Source organism: Equus przewalskii, chromosome 12 (genome assembly GCF_037783145.1).
Source record: "Equus przewalskii isolate Varuska chromosome 12, EquPr2, whole genome shotgun sequence".
NCBI classification, from domain to species: Eukaryota; Metazoa; Chordata; class Mammalia; order Perissodactyla; family Equidae; genus Equus; species Equus przewalskii.
Genome location: NC_091842.1, coordinates 28075943 through 28093818, shown reverse-complemented (window position 1 = coordinate 28093818; position 17876 = coordinate 28075943). Strand labels below are relative to the sequence as shown.

The 17876-nt window shown below is 52.8% G+C and overlaps 1 protein-coding gene across 19 annotated transcripts in view; it reads right to left on the bottom strand.

The window, feature by feature from the left end:
• SYT17 (synaptotagmin 17) overlaps positions 1-12279 on the bottom strand; it is a 107073-nt gene extending 94794 nt beyond the window's left edge. For 4 of the 19 annotated variants that reach the window (XM_070566635.1, XM_070566636.1, XM_070566641.1 and 1 more), the window contains exons 1-4: positions 11970-12277; positions 7923-7945; positions 7133-7281; positions 1125-1273 (exon numbers count right to left, since the gene is read on the bottom strand). In XM_070566635.1, coding sequence (XP_070422736.1) covers positions 1125-1273; positions 7133-7281; positions 7923-7945; positions 11970-12153 — 505 coding nt within the window. In that variant the 5' untranslated portion in view covers positions 12154-12277. Of the gene's footprint in view, positions 1-1124; positions 1274-7132; positions 7282-7922; positions 7946-8093; positions 8508-11454; positions 11886-11969 lie in introns of those variants that run through there. The other 15 variants (XM_070566637.1, XM_070566642.1, XM_070566649.1 and 12 more) reach the window with 14 other exon arrangements.
• Between the last annotated feature and the right edge of the window lie 5597 nt (positions 12280-17876).

The following is a 17876-nucleotide window of genomic DNA, read 5'->3' as shown; positions in this document are numbered from 1 at the left end:
AGCGGGCAGCACAGGTCAAGACCAGCCCTCTCATCTTACAAATGGAAAGGCTGGGGCCTGGAGAAGGCCGACATCCCCTCTGTTTCACTATCTTAAGCCCCTGAGCTTTTCTCTACTTCCTTTTTCTTCCCCATCTACTCCCAGGAAAGATCAGACACCGAATTTCCACCTGGGTGGATTTGTTTCATGAATTTTAAGCTTTTTCCCTCTGTTAAGCAAATTTCAGACATCAGCTGAATGAGGGAGCAAAGAAACTCTAGGGGAGTGAGAGGAGGGTGGGAGTCTTCAGGCTTTTTACTTTCTCCTCCCCACCAAATCACATCATTGGGTCAAACACATACGCTATACATCAGAGGGGACAAACTAGGGGGCCTAGGGCCAAATTCGACCCATAGATACATTTTATTTGGGTTTAAAGTAAGGAAGTTTCCTATAAAAGCCCAGATTGCCAGTTTCTTTTTAGAAAGATGAGGCAACACTGGGCCCACAATCCCACATGGCTAGAGCTGAGTGGCAGCGGCCCCCTTCTAACAGGGTATTAGCTTTGCAATTGGCCACAGTCCCCACCCTGCCCTAGTACCCTCTCAAGGCTGAGAGTCAGCTGCCATTTATTACTGCATTAGGGCGACATTTATCTCTATCCAGCACTCTGCACTCAGTCACCGACACAATCCACCTGGCCCCTGAAGTCACTTGAATCTGCAAGCCCTGCTGTATAACGTGGTGACACTCGCCTTTCGGGGTCTGAAATGATACATGCTGACGATGTCAATCAACTGAGCCAATTCAAGGAAACGTGTGATCAGTAAAAACAAAAATCTATCAAAAATGACTGCTTCTGAGTGAACTCAGCAATCAGGTGCGATGCACTCCTGTCACATTGTCATTATCTCTCTGTTCTCTTGTCTCCTGGACTGTCGCCCCACTTCGACTCCTCCCCAGAGACGGCCCTGTCCTTCACATCTTTCTTTGGGGACACCGCTGACTGTCTGGGAAAGCCAGCTCTCTTCCCTTGTCCTGGGGACCCAGCTAATGGGATTTAATCCACGGACTCTGAATGGCGGCTAAGCCTCCAAGCTTTAACGACCCGGGACAGCCCAGACAGTCACGGCAGAGACACTCACTTGAAATCCTCCGGGTCAGGCTGTGCGTGGACTTAGATGTGTCCGAGGATGAGCATCTCCGATCGGGGGAGCTGGTCCGTGGAGTCAGAGGGACTTCGCTGGCTGTGTGGACGGAGTCCCCGTCCTTGTCACTGCTCCGGCTAGCCATCCTAGAGGAGGAAGAATGTCTCAAGGATTGTCAAAGAATCCCCAGGGACTGGCATCTCTGCCCTTGGGGGACAGACCCAGTTTACACAACTTGGATTCAAACAACGCAAATCTGAAATAGTGTGGTAGCCTGAAACTCTCAGTAACGCTTGCATTTTGCACAAAATATGAAATGACATGAATGGATATGAATGAAGATTCCCCCAGACAGAACAATCTGTCAATAATTTGCCTAAGGGCAAAGCTGGGGCCATGGGGAGGACTCTGTAAACCTATTTAGGATATTGCCACACGGGGGCGCCACCTTGGTGAAGACAGAGGAGACCTGTCAACGCCGAGTCTGGAAGGAACCACGTGGCTGTTTATATGCACCCGACTTCTGCAAGTGGCTTTTGGTGCGAATTGTCCTGCTGTTTCAACAGCCGCTGTGTCTATAACTTACATCTTTTAAAAAATACCCTACGGCAATGTCATTCAAGCGTTCTTTGAATGGCAGGGCAATGGCTACAAAAACGCCCTGAGAAGCAATGATTTAAGAACAATAGTTCGATGTGAAGAAAGAGCTATGAACTAGCAGCAGCCGTGGTTCAATGTGGCCCCCAGTGAGGATGAGAAACGCTGACAACATGGAAAGCACCGTGGGGGTGGGGTGGGGTAGTAATTAAGAGCACGGTGTCTGGGTTTGATCCCTGGCTGTGTGACCTTGGGCGAGTCCCTTCCTCTCTCTGTGCCTCTGTCTCGCTGACTGTAAAATGGGAATAACAGTACCTACCTTATATGCCTGCTGAGAACACTGAATGGGTTAACACAGAGAAGATGCTCGCAACAGGGCCTGCTCTGTCTAGGTAGGCGCACGATGCATTTTAGCTGATGCTGTTACTACAACGGTGGCTTCCAGACGCCCCGATGCTCATAAAGCTAGGTAGGGATGCCAGGGGGAGGGGAAGGGTGGGGGAACAGACGCCGGCGATGCGGCCGTGAGGGAGGCTGCTGCCCACGGCCCCGTCAGCTGTCACAGCTGTAGACTGATACCTTGCGTGACTGCATCCCCCAACTTAACATTCAAGCCCGCGAGGAAACTAGTCCTGAAAAACGCAAGTTTCGAATCCCACGAGGTCTTCAGATGCATCCCGTGCATGAAATGAGACTGATCTAATGTTCTTGCAAAGCGATGTCAGGGTCACAGCCAGGACAAGCCCCAGCATGTGAGACAGGGGGGCCATGCCCAGGCCTGGCTTAGCTCCTGCTCCTGCTCTGAAAGAGGTGAATGTGGCAGATGGGGGGAGGAGCAGGGGGCACAGAAACGGGGTCAGACTGTATCAATCATTCCTCTCTCTCCCTTACATGCAAGCAGCAGCATCTCCCAAGGGAGGCAGGGCCAGAACGCTCTGGCCACTGGGGCACCATGTCCACCTGTGTGTTTCCCGGCTGCCACACCTCACTGCGGCAGCCGCCTCCACCTCTGAAGCCCCATCGGTCTTCGGGCATCAGCTCAAAGGCCACCGCCTCCGGAAGCCTTGGCTGAGTCCTCTCAGGCCCAGTACCACGTATGCCCGAGCCGCCCCGGCCTCCTCTGCAGGCCCCGCACCGCCCTGCCCCTCTTGCGACAAGCCGAGGCACGCTGTTCCCTCTGACCAGCGTGTTCTTCTGTCCCCTTCACGGGTCTGGTCCCTTCTCATCATTCAGGTCTCGGCTTCATCTCCCAGCCCGTCAGCCCTTATCCCTGCACCCTCCTTATTTCCTTTTCAACACTGCACTCAACGCATCTTTGGTCGTGTCTCACTGCTCATCTTCTGCATCCGACACTAAGCCGGGCTGCGTGCGGGCAGGGCAGTGTCTGTCTCCTTCACGACCGCCGACCTTGCCCCAGCTCGGCCACTCACACGTTTGGGGTGCTCCACATTGATGTTCCCAATGAGTGAATGAACAAAGCCTTCCTGTGGTGCACATCTGATGCGCCTTGTGTCACGAGGATCCGAGCGCGCATTTTGTCCGCACCACCCCCCCACCCCCAGCAGGGCACACTTCATCATGGTGGGGTCTGTACTTATTATTATTGAAGGTACCAGATGCCAGGCAGCTACGATGTGCCAGGCACTGCGCTAAATGCTCCGTAGGAAACATCTCATTCCATCCTGAAAACAATCCAGGAATTACTTGTCATTAACCGCCCCGCCCGCTTCGCAGATGGGGAAATGGAAGCTCCGGGGCAGGGGGAGGGGAGGATGAGGAATTACTTTGCACCACTGTTAAACGGGAGAACCCCAACTGGATCCAGCAATTCCAGACTCCAGATCGCATGGTCCACCCTACTGAGCTGGGCATCCCCTGCGAGGCCAGTAGGAGCTCTGCACACAGTAGGTACTCAACACGTGCTTACTGAACAAACCAATAATCTGACTTTAACTCACTCTTCACTGAGGGTCTTTCCGGCATTGCTACAAAAGGAGCCAGTCAGATTGCACAGCATTCCTGACCTTCACCAGCCCAGCCCAGCCAAGGAAAGCGGGGGACCCACAGGAAGGACAATTCATGGTGTGACAAGTAATGGCGTGTCCCCCAAAATCACACACACAAAGGGCCAGCTCAGCTGCCACATGCCGCCCTGCAGAGAGGTGTGCCCTGTGGTTCTTGGCTCAAATGTCACGGTAGGAATAGTACTGCAAAGCCTGTACACTTGACATTTCTCCTCCCTGCCTGTTTGATAACATACAACTGCCCACTTGGTAAATAAATCTGGGGAAAGCACAAGCTGTAAATTTGCTTTTTGAATGATTTAAATCTGCCACCCCTTTACAGATTTCTTGTAACATTTTGCATTATGTTGAGTGCCAAAAATGTGCCAAGTACTGCCCGGGATTTAAGGGAGACGTGGTTCATCTTGGGAAGCATAAAGGTCATGTACAGCCGTTCAGGCTGTAGACTGCACATCTCTGGGTGGTACCATTTATCATGGCTGTGGGAATGGCACCTCCTGGAGTTGTGCAGTGTGTTGGCCCTGCTGGGAAGGTTCCAGCCCATTTCTCTGCTTGTGATAAAACCAAAAGAAGTGGTTTCCCATTGGGTCTCAACCCCTTGTCCCCAGAAAGAGTCTGCTGTTTGCACAAAGGGTGCAATTGTCCTCCAATCCAGTGTGAGGATCTAGGCCACGCGTCTGTAACACTCCACATCTGGGAATCCAGGGGAAAACACGGACCTGACTGATCTTCAGGGTCCATCCGGGGGTGTCCACTGGTTCAGGAAAAAACCCATATTCCCTAACCTGGCACTGAGGACCCCACAGGACCTAAGCTGGCAGGCCCATTTTCCATCATTCCCCCAACTCCTCTTAGATGTGGTGTCCATTTGTGGTGCCTGCCCGGCCTGGGTCCACTCCCCCCTCTCTGCTCACAGAACCCAAACTGTCTTTTACAAACGTCAGCCAACGACAGGCCGACCCCGCTCCTGGCCCTGTAACTGAAGTGTTCCTGGAGCACAGCCACCCCCGTTCATTGTGTCTCGTCTATGGCTGCTTTCTCACGATGACAGAAGAGAGTCGTTGCAACAGAGAAGAGCCTCACGAGGCTAAAATATTTACTGTCTGGCCCTCTACAGAGAAAGTTTGCCAACCCCGGGTCTCCTAGCTTAGCCCATGTGTTTTATGGGGGAGTGACCCTTCCCCTGGTTCCAGAGTGGTCAGGCAACCCAGGCACCATTCGAGCATCACTTTCTCCAAGCAAAAGTGACTGGCTCACATGACCGGCACATGACGCAAGCCAGGGCAATGAGAGCCTTTCCTGGTGTCTTTGCTGCTGTTAAGAGCGAGGCAAAGAAGAAAGCAAGCCTAAGAATGAGGCCAATACAGAAGAAAGAGAAAGAGAGAGAGAGAGAGAGCATGCATGCCTGTGACATCATTTGAGTTCCTGGATCCAGCTATGCCTGAAACCATCATCCCTGGATTCTTCTGTAACAAGACTCAATGCAGGACTGTCATATGAGTGTGAAGGGGATGCATGCACAACTCTAGGTAGTGACTGGACTTACATATCTACCTTCTATACTGGATTTAAAATCCCCTGAGCATGGTAATGGGACTCTATCTAGCTTTGTGCATCCCACAGTGCCAGGCACACAGGGTGTACTAGAGACATGACTAAAGAAACTGAGATTAACTTTCCAGCCAGACGATTGGTGCTTGCAGGATTCAATTTCTGCCTGTAGCTCAGTCAGTCAGCCAACAACTATTTTTCAAAGTGAACAAGACAGATAAAACCTTGCCCTCACAGAGCTGGCATCCTTCTGAGCATGGCTTGAAAGATACCAGACGGGCTGAGCCAACCTCCCCAAGTCGGGCTCCGAAAAATGGGAATGACCCCTGGATTAATGAGTTGGTTTCACCAAACCTCTCAACTCTATGCACACCTGTGGGATGCAGGCTACCATCTATGAATGATGGAAGAGTTGCTTCGGGTTGCCTTTATATCAGTTGAATGAATTGCGATCAATACCTGATATTGATAAAAATGGATATTTACTACTGCGCTAAGCATGTTATGTACATATCCCATTATCGTTAATAACGACCCTATACAATAAGTTCTATCACTGTTCCCACTTTACAGATGCGAAAACTGAGACCAAACAGCCTAAGAAGAATTCCTTACATTTATGACTGCCAACAAAGTGTCAAGCATTCCTAAGGGCTTTCCCATATCCGAATTCCTGCAATCACCACAAGGACCCGATGATAAATACTGTTCTTTTTATAGTCCCCATGTTAACAGATGGGAAGTTAAGGCACAGAGAGACCAAGCAACTTGACCAAGGTCATAGAACTAGAAAAAAGGAGGAGAAATAAGATGTGAGCTCACGTAGCCTGACCCAGAGCCATTCTGCTACGGAAATATTTGATACTTGCTTCTAAGAAAAGGATCGCGGCGTGACCCCCGACTAGGAGGGAAAGAAGGGGTGCCAGAGGCCCATGGACTCTCAGTGCAAGGATTTAGCTGAGACAGTGCGGGGTCCCCGCCGAGGCTGTAGCTGTGAGCCCCTGCACTGTCCCCTCCCTCTCTGGGCTTCCCTCTGCGTATCGTGGGAAGTTACACTGGGTGACTCCCAGGCCCCGGCCTCTGGACTCCACGCAGACTCTCTGGCCACGCTCCCCTCCCAGGAACAGAGAGGTGGACCAGACACGTGCCTGAGAAGCTTCAAAACTGCATTCCCAAAATATCCGAGCGACTGGCAGATGGAGATGTTGCATGCAGGCGCGGGAGGAGAATGACTTGGAAATAAAATGAAAGATGCCAGAGAGAACATAAACAGCGTTGGAGGACAGGATGGAGCCTGGAGGTGCTTCTCTGCTTCCCTGTTCCTGAGGTTCTTGCTCAGACCAGCAAAGAGGCTCTTGTCTGTTCTTTCCATCCACCCATCCATGCAACAAATACTTTTCGAGCATCTCCTAAGGACCAGGCGCTGGACCAGGTGCCAGGACAATCTGTCACACGGACTTGGACGGACACCTTTAGAAGCTGGACATCCCTTGAAGAATATAGATGCTCACAGAGCTCTTTTTCCATTTGGAAAGACACTCAATGTGATCACAAGTGCCCACACGCTCAGCATCACCCAGCTCCCATCTCAGGAGGCCCGACGTGAAATAGCTGAACTACAGCCCCGCCGCCAGCTGGTCTCGCCAGCCTGCCAAACAAAATGAGAGGCACAGAGCACGGCCCCGCCCGCAGCGGAGGGGTCAACAGAAACTCGGCCTTTCCCTCTTTCCCACCCGAAATCCTCCCTCCCACAGGCCCGGACCCCCTCCCAGCAACCGAGCACAGAAAGGTCTTGGGATCGCCTTCCAGAAAGTTCAGAGCGGTTTTACTTACAGCCACGGAGGCGTCTGGGCAGGAAAAGGTCCCAAAATTTCCACTTCATCCTCGCTCGACTGGCAGCAGCTGGATTCACAGCACTTCTGACAGCAGCGGTGGCAAGTCCACCTGCATAGCAGCACGTCGGAGATTCTAGAAAGAAAACCCTGAGGCCAAGGCGGGAGGTGGGCAGGGGAGAGGGGTGGGGGGGTAAAGGAGGGCAGAGAGGAGGAGGAGGAAAAAAACACCCAAAATTATAATGAGCCGACGCCCCCCGCCATCCAGGGGCTCTGTCTCCACCGTGAACACAGAGCAAAATGTTTTCTATTTCTGTTTACCAACTGCTGGCATGAGGATGGCAAACACCAACTCGTGGGAGCCACTAACAGAGAGCAAAACATTTACAGGTATTTTCTCCTGTAGTTTCTGGGAACGTCTTTCTTGACATGTGGGTGGGTTGTCTACAACACCGTGAGGGCCAGACAATATGTTCTCAAAACACAATGGATATGACTCTGTCTTCTTGAAAGCCAAGCAAAAATCTTTTAAAACCATCATCTCTGGGATACGAATGTAAACAGACATAATCAAGCAGAATAAGTAGGGCTGGGGAGGAAACCCATCTCTGGGACCAGCATCTCTTCACGGGGATCTCCCTTCCACAGAAAGACCTCGCAACGGTGCTGTTATCAACATCTGGTGATTGTTTAAAATTCCACCTCCCCACAGCCCCACAGAAGACTCCAAAACGAAAGGCAAGCATTTCTTGGTTTGAAACCAGACCAAACGGACCACTGAATTCACCCACCTTGTTTAACGGTTCCAACTGCCCTTTTAGAGATCCACGATGAAGCCAGGGGCGCAGGGGGTGGGGGGATCACAAAAAAGAGAGAGACAAGACCAGTTTAGCAATATTCCAGCAACTCAAAAAAGAAAACAGAAAGAAAAGGGACAAAAAAGCCCTCCTCTTTCCACTTACCATCGTGGGAAGGGAGCTGACTTCCTAGCAAGGTGTTGCTATTCCCAGGGCTGCTGGTAGGCTCCTGGCTAACCAACACCGAATAAATGGGAAACTTGAGCATTTCGATCTGCTTTGCACCGTATGCTGTTATGAATCAGCCCGGGTGGATAGACAGTCAAGCTATCCAACGCAGCCACACTTCAGAAGACAAACCTTCCTCTACAGAAACAGCCAGGAAGCCCACCCAGAGGGACGCGCTCAGCAACACACAGGCAGGCACAGAGGGGATGTGACTCGGCACCCCCACCCTCTTGGAGGCCCTACCTTCCAATTCTGCTCCAATGGTGACGGTAGGGAGCTTCATATGATCACCCACAAATAGAGGGAGCCGAAAAGGAAGCCTTAACTGGTCCTGGGGGAGGAGGGAGGGGCTTCCTCCCTTCTTCGGCCCCACCCCCCACCCCATCGTCTTTTCGCAGGATCCCAAGGCACAGGCTCCCTCCTTCTCTTCCAGGCCAGGGTCTCGAAGGCTTTCCAAGTGGGCCCAGTAAACCAGGTGGGTTAGGAGGGGGTCCCACATCCCAGCCTGGGACATGTCCCAGAGAGGAACGGAGGTGGGGTTCAAACTCAGAACTTTGAATCAAGAGGGAGCAAGTTAGGGTCTTTTTCGATTCTCTTGCAAGGAGGAGAAAGTCTTCATTTGGTACCATTGCATTTAACATCTTTCTACCACTTGCAAATCTCTCTACCCTTCCTTCCTTTTTAAACAGAGAGCAGACCCCCCCTCGGAGCCATGGAGATAGCTCCATCCAGCTAAAATCTAATAAAGTGGCATTTATTCTCATTGTGTTTATTTTTCCAATTGCCTTCTGTTTATATCAAGTGATCCTAATTTTCTATTACGGTAGTGACATAAAGTTTTCCTTTTCATATGATTTCTTAAAGTTAAAAAAAAGTGACTCCATTTACAGAAAAAATATTAAGTAAGTAACAGTACAGGTGGTACAAAGCTCGTGAAAAAGCCAAAGTCCTTGAAGCCGTAAGGGAGTGACTGCAGCTTGGGAAGCGAAATCTCAAAACTCTTCCAAACGGAAACTCAAACCATACACAGAGCAAGAAAGTGTGGGGGGCCATGCAAAGAGCTGAGCGGGCAGGCGCTAGTTCCGGCCTCCCCAGCAGCCAATCGTGCAACTTGAGCAAGTCAGGGGGCCACTCTGAGCCTCGGTTACCTCTTTTCTTTAGTGGAAGGGCTAAGCTAGGACACTGACTATGAAAATGCTGGTGTGCTGACCAGCTGCAAAATATCTGCACCCTTTCTGTGGCTTATGAGAACAAGGAGGCTGTCAAGTCCAGTTGGAACCTACCAGGCACCAGGGACTGTCCTGGCTGATACAGGAGTGAAGAGAGCAGCAAACAGCCATGCCCTCGTGGGGCTTCCATGAGCAAGTGCTAAGAGAAAGGACAAGGATAAAGGGACGCTAATTCACAATCCATGCCCATTCTTTTCATCTGGGGAGGCATTTCCCGAGTACTTGGTGATTTGGAGAACCATTTATAAGACCACGATGAGCAGAGACAAGACCACCTGCGGACCTCCACTGAGGACCAACCATCCAGCTTTCTCAAGGCCCAGTACAAGATGAGTGTCAGGAGGCAAAGAGAAGCCAAGGAAGATGAAGAGGAAAGAGAAGACGCTCTGATGCTCCCAAGCACGTCGTCTTTCCTCACGTCGGGTCCACTGGGTTTGTGTGTTTGGCCCGATGGAGAATTGATTCAAGCCAAAGAGAAAGAGAAAGAAGGAGAACCCAGACATTCTAGAAGAGGGGTTGGCAAACCATGACACGCAGGCCAAATCCAGCTGGCAGCCTGTTTTTGTGCAGCCCTCCAGCTAAGAATGGTTAGTACACTGTCAAATGGTTGGGAAAACGTCAAAAGAAGAATACTTCTTGACTCATATAAAATATATGCAATTCAAATGTCAGAAGAGAATATTTACTATCTGGCCCTTTACAGAAAAAGTTTAACACCTTGTTCTAGAAGGAAAGTCAACAAACATCACTGGGCCATCCTCATACTAGATGTTTAACAAATTCCCCACCACCCTCCCTCTTAGATCTCACCATGACCCCTAAGCAGCTGTGTGACCTTGGGCAAGATACTTAATTTCTCTGTGCTGAAAGTGGTCATTAAGAACCACAGAAGCCTGTTCTAATATTGTTCATTTCTCACTAGATTGTGTCTTCTGAGGGGCAGGGACCATACTGTTTTCACAGTTGTATCCCCAGTGCCCACATATAGTAGGTGGTCACCCAAGTGTTTGTCGAGTGACTACTGAATAGTCCCCCTGACAACATCCAGCACACAGTAGGTGTACAGTAACTATGACGTTCATTGAACTTGAAAAGAAGACCTAGGGACTTCATGAAAGGAAGCCAATGGAGTGAATCTACACCAGGCGACGGAGCACAGAGTTCCTGGCAGCCAGAAAAGGACAAGATGAGGGATGTGTGAGCCAGAGGGGAACCAGGGGACCAGCAGCCCCCGGGCTGTGGCCAAGGAGAAGTGAGGCCAGATGCACCCCGAATGTAGGAGCCTGTAGGCTTCTCTGTCGGGCTCAGAGAAGCCAGCCCCAGAAGCAAGCCGCTCAACGGGTGTGACTGCGTGACCTTGACACTGACCTGTAGGCACTTGCCCCCTCGTATTGAGGAGAAAGCTCTCTTAGTCAAGCAGCCCCCACGCACCCAAAAAGATGCTTGTTACTAATGTCAGCCCAAGGATTCTTGGGGGAGTTTCCCCAAGGTAATAGGGGTCCAGAACTCCCAGACCCCAATCCAATGGCCTAAAGTAATCAGCGGCCACCGCCGACCAGCACGCCTCTGGTGCGTCCCCCACCCGTCAGCACCCAGTGCCCGGGAGAGAGGATGTCCTTGTCCCTCCTGGCCGGAACAGCTGCCTCGGGCTCGCTCAGCCGGCCAATTAGCCGGAGCCGTCACCACGGCAACGCCAGCTGGCGGGCCGGGCGGCCGGCGCGCCCCGGGCCGCCCTCCCCGCGGCCCCTCCCCTGGGGTGGGGTGCAAGAGGGAGAGGGAGGGGGGAGTGGGGAGAAAAGTCCGCCCCACCCCCCATTCCCTCCCCAGGAAGCGAGGGTGCGCGGGCAGAGTCCACACGGGGTCCTTCATCCCGGGGTGTGGGGGTCCCCAGCCTCTTCTCCTGGGGCGCTGCCTCGCCGCTGCACAGGTTGCCTGCGCTCGGGCATCCTTTTTCTCGAGGCAAGTTTGTGGGAGCCTAACCGGGTGCCCTCCCTTGGGGGCGCTCCCAGTCCGAGGGGCCGCGCACCCCCACCCACCCCGCGGACCTTGCCCCCCAGCCTCAGCCCTACCTGGATGTACGCCATTTTCGCCCGCGCGCACTCACTCCGGCCCGGGCATGGCGCCGCCACGGCCACTTTGCCCTCGCCAACAAGAGAGAGGGGAGAAAGCAAAGGGGGAAACGAAGAAGGCAGCCGGGTGGCCCCAGACGTGACTGGCGTGGCTGATGAGCGGCGCCCGCCCCTCCGCCGGCCGCCCCGTCCTTGCCTTTCCCTGCGTTCCGGCTCCCGGAGTCGGGGCCGCCTCCCAGGGTGGGAGAGCTGGGGCGCCCAGGGCCCCCGCCTCGGCCTCCCTCGCTGTCCCGCGCTGCCCCCGAGGCGCTCCCCGGGCTGGAATCAAGCCGGGGCGCCTGGGGAGGGAGCCTGGGGCAGCCGCGGGGACTGCAGCGACCCCGGCGCAGGCGGGGCCGGAGACGCCGGGGCCGGTGCGCGCCAGAGGCGGGGGAGGGGGATGGGGATGGGGAAGCGGGTGGGAGGGGGCGGTGCACGGGTCAGCCCATCCGGTCGGCCCCGGGGCTGGCACCTACCGAGAGAAGAGCCCCCTGGGCGGCCCTGACGCCGAGGGGACACAGTCCAGCCCGCCATGGAGTCTGGAGCTGGGAGGGTCCTCCCCATCCAGCCCTCTCCCAGACCAGCTTGGAAAAACTTTACTCCCGCCCCACCGGACGCGCCTAGAACTGTTGCGGCGCGGAACGCAGAGGCCAAAGGCATGGGAGCCTTAAGTTACGGTGGGGCGTGGGGCGCCCCGAGGGAGGCGCTGCAGCCGGGATGCAGGGGCGCGCGGGGAGAGCGGAGCGCCGTGTCCCCCTAAACCTGCCCGAGTTGCGCCCTGGGCTCAACAGGTCTGGCATGGGGCGGCCCAGCAGCGCCACCCAGCGTCGCGCCGGCGCCGTGCGCGCCACTGCCAGCTCGGAGCTCCGCGCCAGCGAGCGTGCGCCCCCGGGCGGGTCCGCCCGCCTGCCTGCGTGGCTGCGTGGCTGGGGCGCCCTGGGCCAGGAGGCCTCCGCGTGCCAGTTCACCGCCCCAAGGCTGCAGAGCTGGGGCTGGCTCTCCAGGGACGGGTTTGACGTGGAACCTTGGCCTCCGCTGGTTCTCCTCTTAAAATGCCCAGCCATCTCCTGTTGCCAGACTCCAGTTTATCGACCTTTGAACCTCCCAGCGCCTCTGTCCTTTCGTCAGTGAAACTGGCATAAAATCTCTGCCCTGCCTATCCTCCAGGGCTGTTTTGTGGGAATAAATAAGGACATGAATGTGGAAGTCATTAGCGAAAGATGTAATGTACATACTTGTATATATTCCGTGTAAAAATCTAGCCTAGGTATACGGTTTTGAGTAAGAGAGAATATTTCATTGGTAGCACGTGGCATGTAGTGCAGGTTGAGCGCTTATAATTCTGCAGGCGCTGTGCTCTACGCCTCACAAGCATGATTTGCTTTCATCCTCGTCTGCCTTGCTCATTCCCGTACATCTAGCATAGAGCCTGACTGGAGTAGGCACTCAATAAATGTTTATATTGTTGCACTTGACTCCTCTTAACTTTATGAGGAGGGCCAGCCCCAGTGCCCTAGTGGTTAAGTTCAGTTCCTGGATGCAGGCTTATACCATTCATGTGTCAGTGGCCATGCTGTGGCAGAGGCTCACATACAATAAGAGGAAGATTGGTGACAGATGTTAGGACGAATCTTCCTCAGCAAAAAAACAAAACAAATTTTTATGAGGGAGGTGCTGCACTTATCCCCTATTTACAGATGAGGAAACTGAGGTGCAGAGAGAGAAAGCTGCTCTACCCAGGCATGCCAGCTGGCAGGTGGTGGCACTGGCCTTTGAACCCACGTGGTCTGCACTCCTAACCACCTTAGGGGATTTATCCACCGTGGTTCTTCAGCCCTGATGGGGAGGGGCGTTTGGTGGGGAGTGGGCTCCACAGAGGAGGGGTGCCTAATGGGATGGGTGCTTCTTGGGGGGACCTGAGAGGGGAGAGGATTTTCCCAGGTGCCCCCATGAAGAATAGCTAACCTTTTCCAGACTGTGTGCCAGGCTCTGTTTTAGACCTTTTCCACAAATTCAGTCTTTTAATTCTCTGATAACAGTGAGGTGGGCACGATTGCGTTCTCACTCTGTAGATGAGAAAAAAGGAGTCCTAAAGAGGTGAAGTCACCGGCCTGGGGGTATCGGCATCCGGGAGCTGGGGTTCAAAGACAGCAGGAGCCGGAATCCTTCCTCCAGCCTCTGCCCCTTGCCGCCTCACAATGCCGGATCTTTGGGGAAGGGACAAGAAATCCCTAGGGTTAGTTTGGTACCTTAATCCTTAAAGACCGAAAGCTGTCTGAGAATACCAAGCCCCCTCCTCCAGTGAAGGAGGTTATTTAAAGCCGGGATAACAGAACCTGTCTCTGGGGTTACTAAATGCTTCCATGTATGTAAAGCACCTGGCATGCAATAGGTGCTTAATAAACGCTTATTGAAGGAGTAAATGGATGGTAATAATAGCCACTGTGGATGCCTCCAACTCGTGAGTCATTATTATGATTGAAGGCCAGTCCCCCGCATGCCTTCTTCTTGAAGGCTCCCCAGAGCGGTACAAGGTGGGTCCCATCCTCGTCCCATTTCACGGGGCAGGAGGCTGCAGCTCCTCGAGGAGGGGTGAGTCATCCAGGGTAGACAGGTGAGAAGGATAAAAATGCAGGTCTGCTCAGTTCTCAAGGCCCAGCTCTTTGTGGCTGTGCCGTGCTGCCTCCAGTGAAGGAATGAATGAGAAGTCAGTCCTTAGTCACTCATCAGAGGCCTCGGATGTCACTCCGAGACTGAACTTCAGGGTCCCCGGCCCCGCGAGCCTCTCCTTGCCCCTCCCAGGGACCTGTGGTGCGGCTGTGAGGTGTGACCTGGACTCAGACCAAGGCTGTGCCTGTCTGGACAAGGCAGCTGGCACCCTCACAGGTCTCGGAGGAGAAGCCCCCAGTCCAGGGCACTGATGAATGGGTGGAATTGCATGTGACCTGTGATATGATAAAGGGAGGCCCGGGGGGCTGTGGGGGTACAGAGGAGGGGCCCCGACCTCGTGTGGTGAGGGTCAGAGAAGACTTCCTGGAGGGGGTGACATTAAGCTGAATCCCATAGAGCCAAAGATGGGGAGATTATCCTAGAGCCCAGGGGTGCTTAATTGGGGGTGGCAGGAAGTCCATGGATAGAATTCTGGGGGATCCATGAATTTAGAAAGGAAAAAAAATTACGTTTCCCCTAATCTCGACTTGAAATTCAGTCTCTCCTTTCGCTATGAATACAGGCGATAAGCCTCAACAATGTTAGCGCTTACCAAGGTGTCACCAATGGAAATCATGCATGTTCATATCACATGACAGTTGTTGCAAATAACTTGAAATTTTGTTTACACTCTTCACTGCTTAAAAATTGCAACAGTTACTAGGCCCACCACTAGATCTTTCTATTTAATGCATTGATGAAGAGACACATACATTATTATATTTAAATTGATTTTAATATTTTGATAAGTGTATTCAATGTAATTATAATTTCATTATAAGCCTCTGTATTCTACTCTGTGATTTAAAAGACGCTATTCTGAGATGGGGTCCTTAAGCTTCAGCGGTCTGGCAGGGGGTCCATGGCACAGAAAGGATTGAGACCCCCTGAAAGCAGCATTCGTATTAGCTTAGAGGTGAGCGTGGGAACCGCAAGTGGTTCCCTGGCTGGAGTGAGGGGACGGTGGTGCCAGGTGAGGTTCAGCAGGTAGAAGGGGCCAGATGTCCGGCAGCCTCGTAAGTTACCCCCTTGATGATCAAGAAGGGCGAGCCTCAAAGATTTTGGCAGGGGTGTGTGTGTCTGTCTGTGGGCATGAATAGACAAAGCCTGGAGGCAGGGAGGATGTTCCAGCAATCCAGGAAAGAAATGATGCGAGTCTGGACTAAGGTGCTGGCAGTAAGTCACTGGCTGTAACTGAATGAGCAGGGATGAGGTCGTGGAAGGCAGAGGAGGCTGCGGGAGGCAGGTCTGCTGCGGGAGGAGTCGGGGTTTGGGGTTTGCATATGTTGAATCTCAGATATGTATTATCTAGGTTTCCTGAAAGAAACTCAGTTCAATCCAGCTTGAGCCAAAAAGAACTTGTGATCTCGTTAGCTGGGAAGTCCAAGGGCCAATCCTACAGTCGTGGCTGATTGTAGGGTTGCAGCAGAGGTCACAAGGACTTGCACTCTCTCTCCGCATCTCATCTCTTCACAATTTCTCTCTGAACATTAGGATTTTCTTTTCCTTGAGTAGGTTTGCTTCGCATGGCAGAAAAATGGCCGCTAGTGCCTTGAGCTTATATTTTAACAGTTTATGCTCCAAAAGGAAGAGAAATTTTTAATGAATTCTTAAGGAAGAACCCTAATTGGTCCTGCTGGGGTCACGTGCCTACCTCAGGACCAGAGTGCTGTGTCTCTGCCGGAGTCCGCCTGGGCCAGGCTACCAGAGCTGTGTGGGCATCACGCGCCATGATCCCAGAAGGACCAGGTAGAGGGAGGAGGAGCATGTTCTCTAAGAAAGAGATGCTGGGAGCCGAAAACAACACGCCCATGCTAATGTGGCTGTGGAACCTCCCTCCAGGCGAGATGTCCAACGGGCAGATTAGATGGTTCCAGAGTTCAGCCCCTCCTCCCAAAGGAAGACACTCAGAGCTGGGGATCAGGACGTGAGGCTTCAGTCACCTCCTGGTGGACCTCCTGGGCTCCTCTCAGCCTCTCATCTTCTCCGCTCAAAGACCCAGCCCTGCATGGCAGATGCGGGCACATAATAATGGTTTTCTCTTCAGGATCCTTAAGAAGGTATTCAGAGGTGACAATGCCAATCGCAGACCTCAGGGTACCTATTATCATTAAAAAGCACCCAAATGGCAGAAAGAGTCGCTGGCATCCATATGGGCACCAGACATTCTGGTTAGGTGACTTTCTATTTCTGCCATACAGGCTGATGATGCTTGTCTGCTAAATCAGTTTTAATTATACGGCTTCCAGAACATGCCATTCAGATCCTGTTTTAGCTGTGCCGGTAACCCTGGGCGGTGTTTCGTTCAGCTGGGCAGCAAGAAGGCTCCTGGCTAATTAAATAGCTGGTCTGGAGATGGCAAGGGTGGCCACCTGTTAAGTATGGTCCGCAGGGTTGACATAACCAAGTAACCCCGCGTAGAAGTCAGACCGCTTTCATCTCCATCCTCACCAGGCGGAGTGTGGTTTGATCGCAAGAGATCTGGCCCCTAATCCAGCCTTGCCTACATAATAGGTGTGTGGCCTTGGGCGAGCCACTTAATCCCTGGGAGCCTCAGTTTTCCTCACCTGCCGAATGGGTATAATACTTCCCTCCCAGGCTGGTGTGAGGTAAGGCAGAAGAGAAAAGTGCGTTTGGAACACTAGCGCATAGTTCAAAATTAGTGGTTTCTTTCCCCCATAGCATCCATGTGATCTGTGGCCACGGTGCCTCTTATCCTATCTTATGGTTGGAAGGGAAATGCGTGTCAGGGAGGTGGGAGGGATGATGTGGAGGTTAAAATCCTGGCCTCCGGGGTCAGCCAGGTCTGGGGCTCAGTCGTGCCACCTGCCACATAGCTGCTGTGTGACTTCAGACATGTCTCTCTGTGCATCTCAGGTCCCTCCTCAGTGAACGGGATCCTAGCAGCCCCTGTTTCACGGAGATGAGGATTCCACGGGCCCCTCTATCATCGTCCCTTAGCACCGAGCCTGCCACCAAGGAGGTACTCGAGAAATGCTATTGCCCAGTTTTTATTTTCAAAATATAACCACTCCCCCCCACCGACAAGTCGCTATTATTACTAGTAACTGTACTAGGTGCTTTTTTACCCAGAATGGTTTTTCCTTTTTGTGTGTGGCCAAGATTGAGAAGAGAGAGAGCCATATCTCATACTAGGATGGTCATTCTCCAACATTTCTTTGCAGAGAAGCGGTGAAGCGGGGGCTCTGTCTTGTTAAATTCCCTGTTCTCAGACTCCTCGCCCAGAGATTCGGATGCAGTAGGTGTAGGAGTGGGCTCTGGAGATCTGCCTTTCCTAGCAAGCCTCCCAGGAGATGCTGATACAGGTGGTCCAAAGTTTGACCTTGACCCCGGCATGCTAGGACATCATCTTTGTGATGTTCACACACTTCCTACCTAAGCGGATGAGCAGCGCCAGCCAGGCTGCCGCACGAGTGCCCTTCCATTGCCTAGAATGGGTTCCAAGTGGGAGACTGCACTGACACAGGCGTGGGCCTTAATGGTACCCAGAAACCCCAAAGATGTTTGACTCACCGGTGACGCTTGACCTCCAGCTGACCTCTGCATCCCGCCGGACATCTCCTCATCTTGCATGCTGTCTGCAGGCATCACTTCTAAGGATCTTGCTTACATGGAGGAGTCTGATGGTCTAGCCTTTGAAGCCCCCGCCCCAT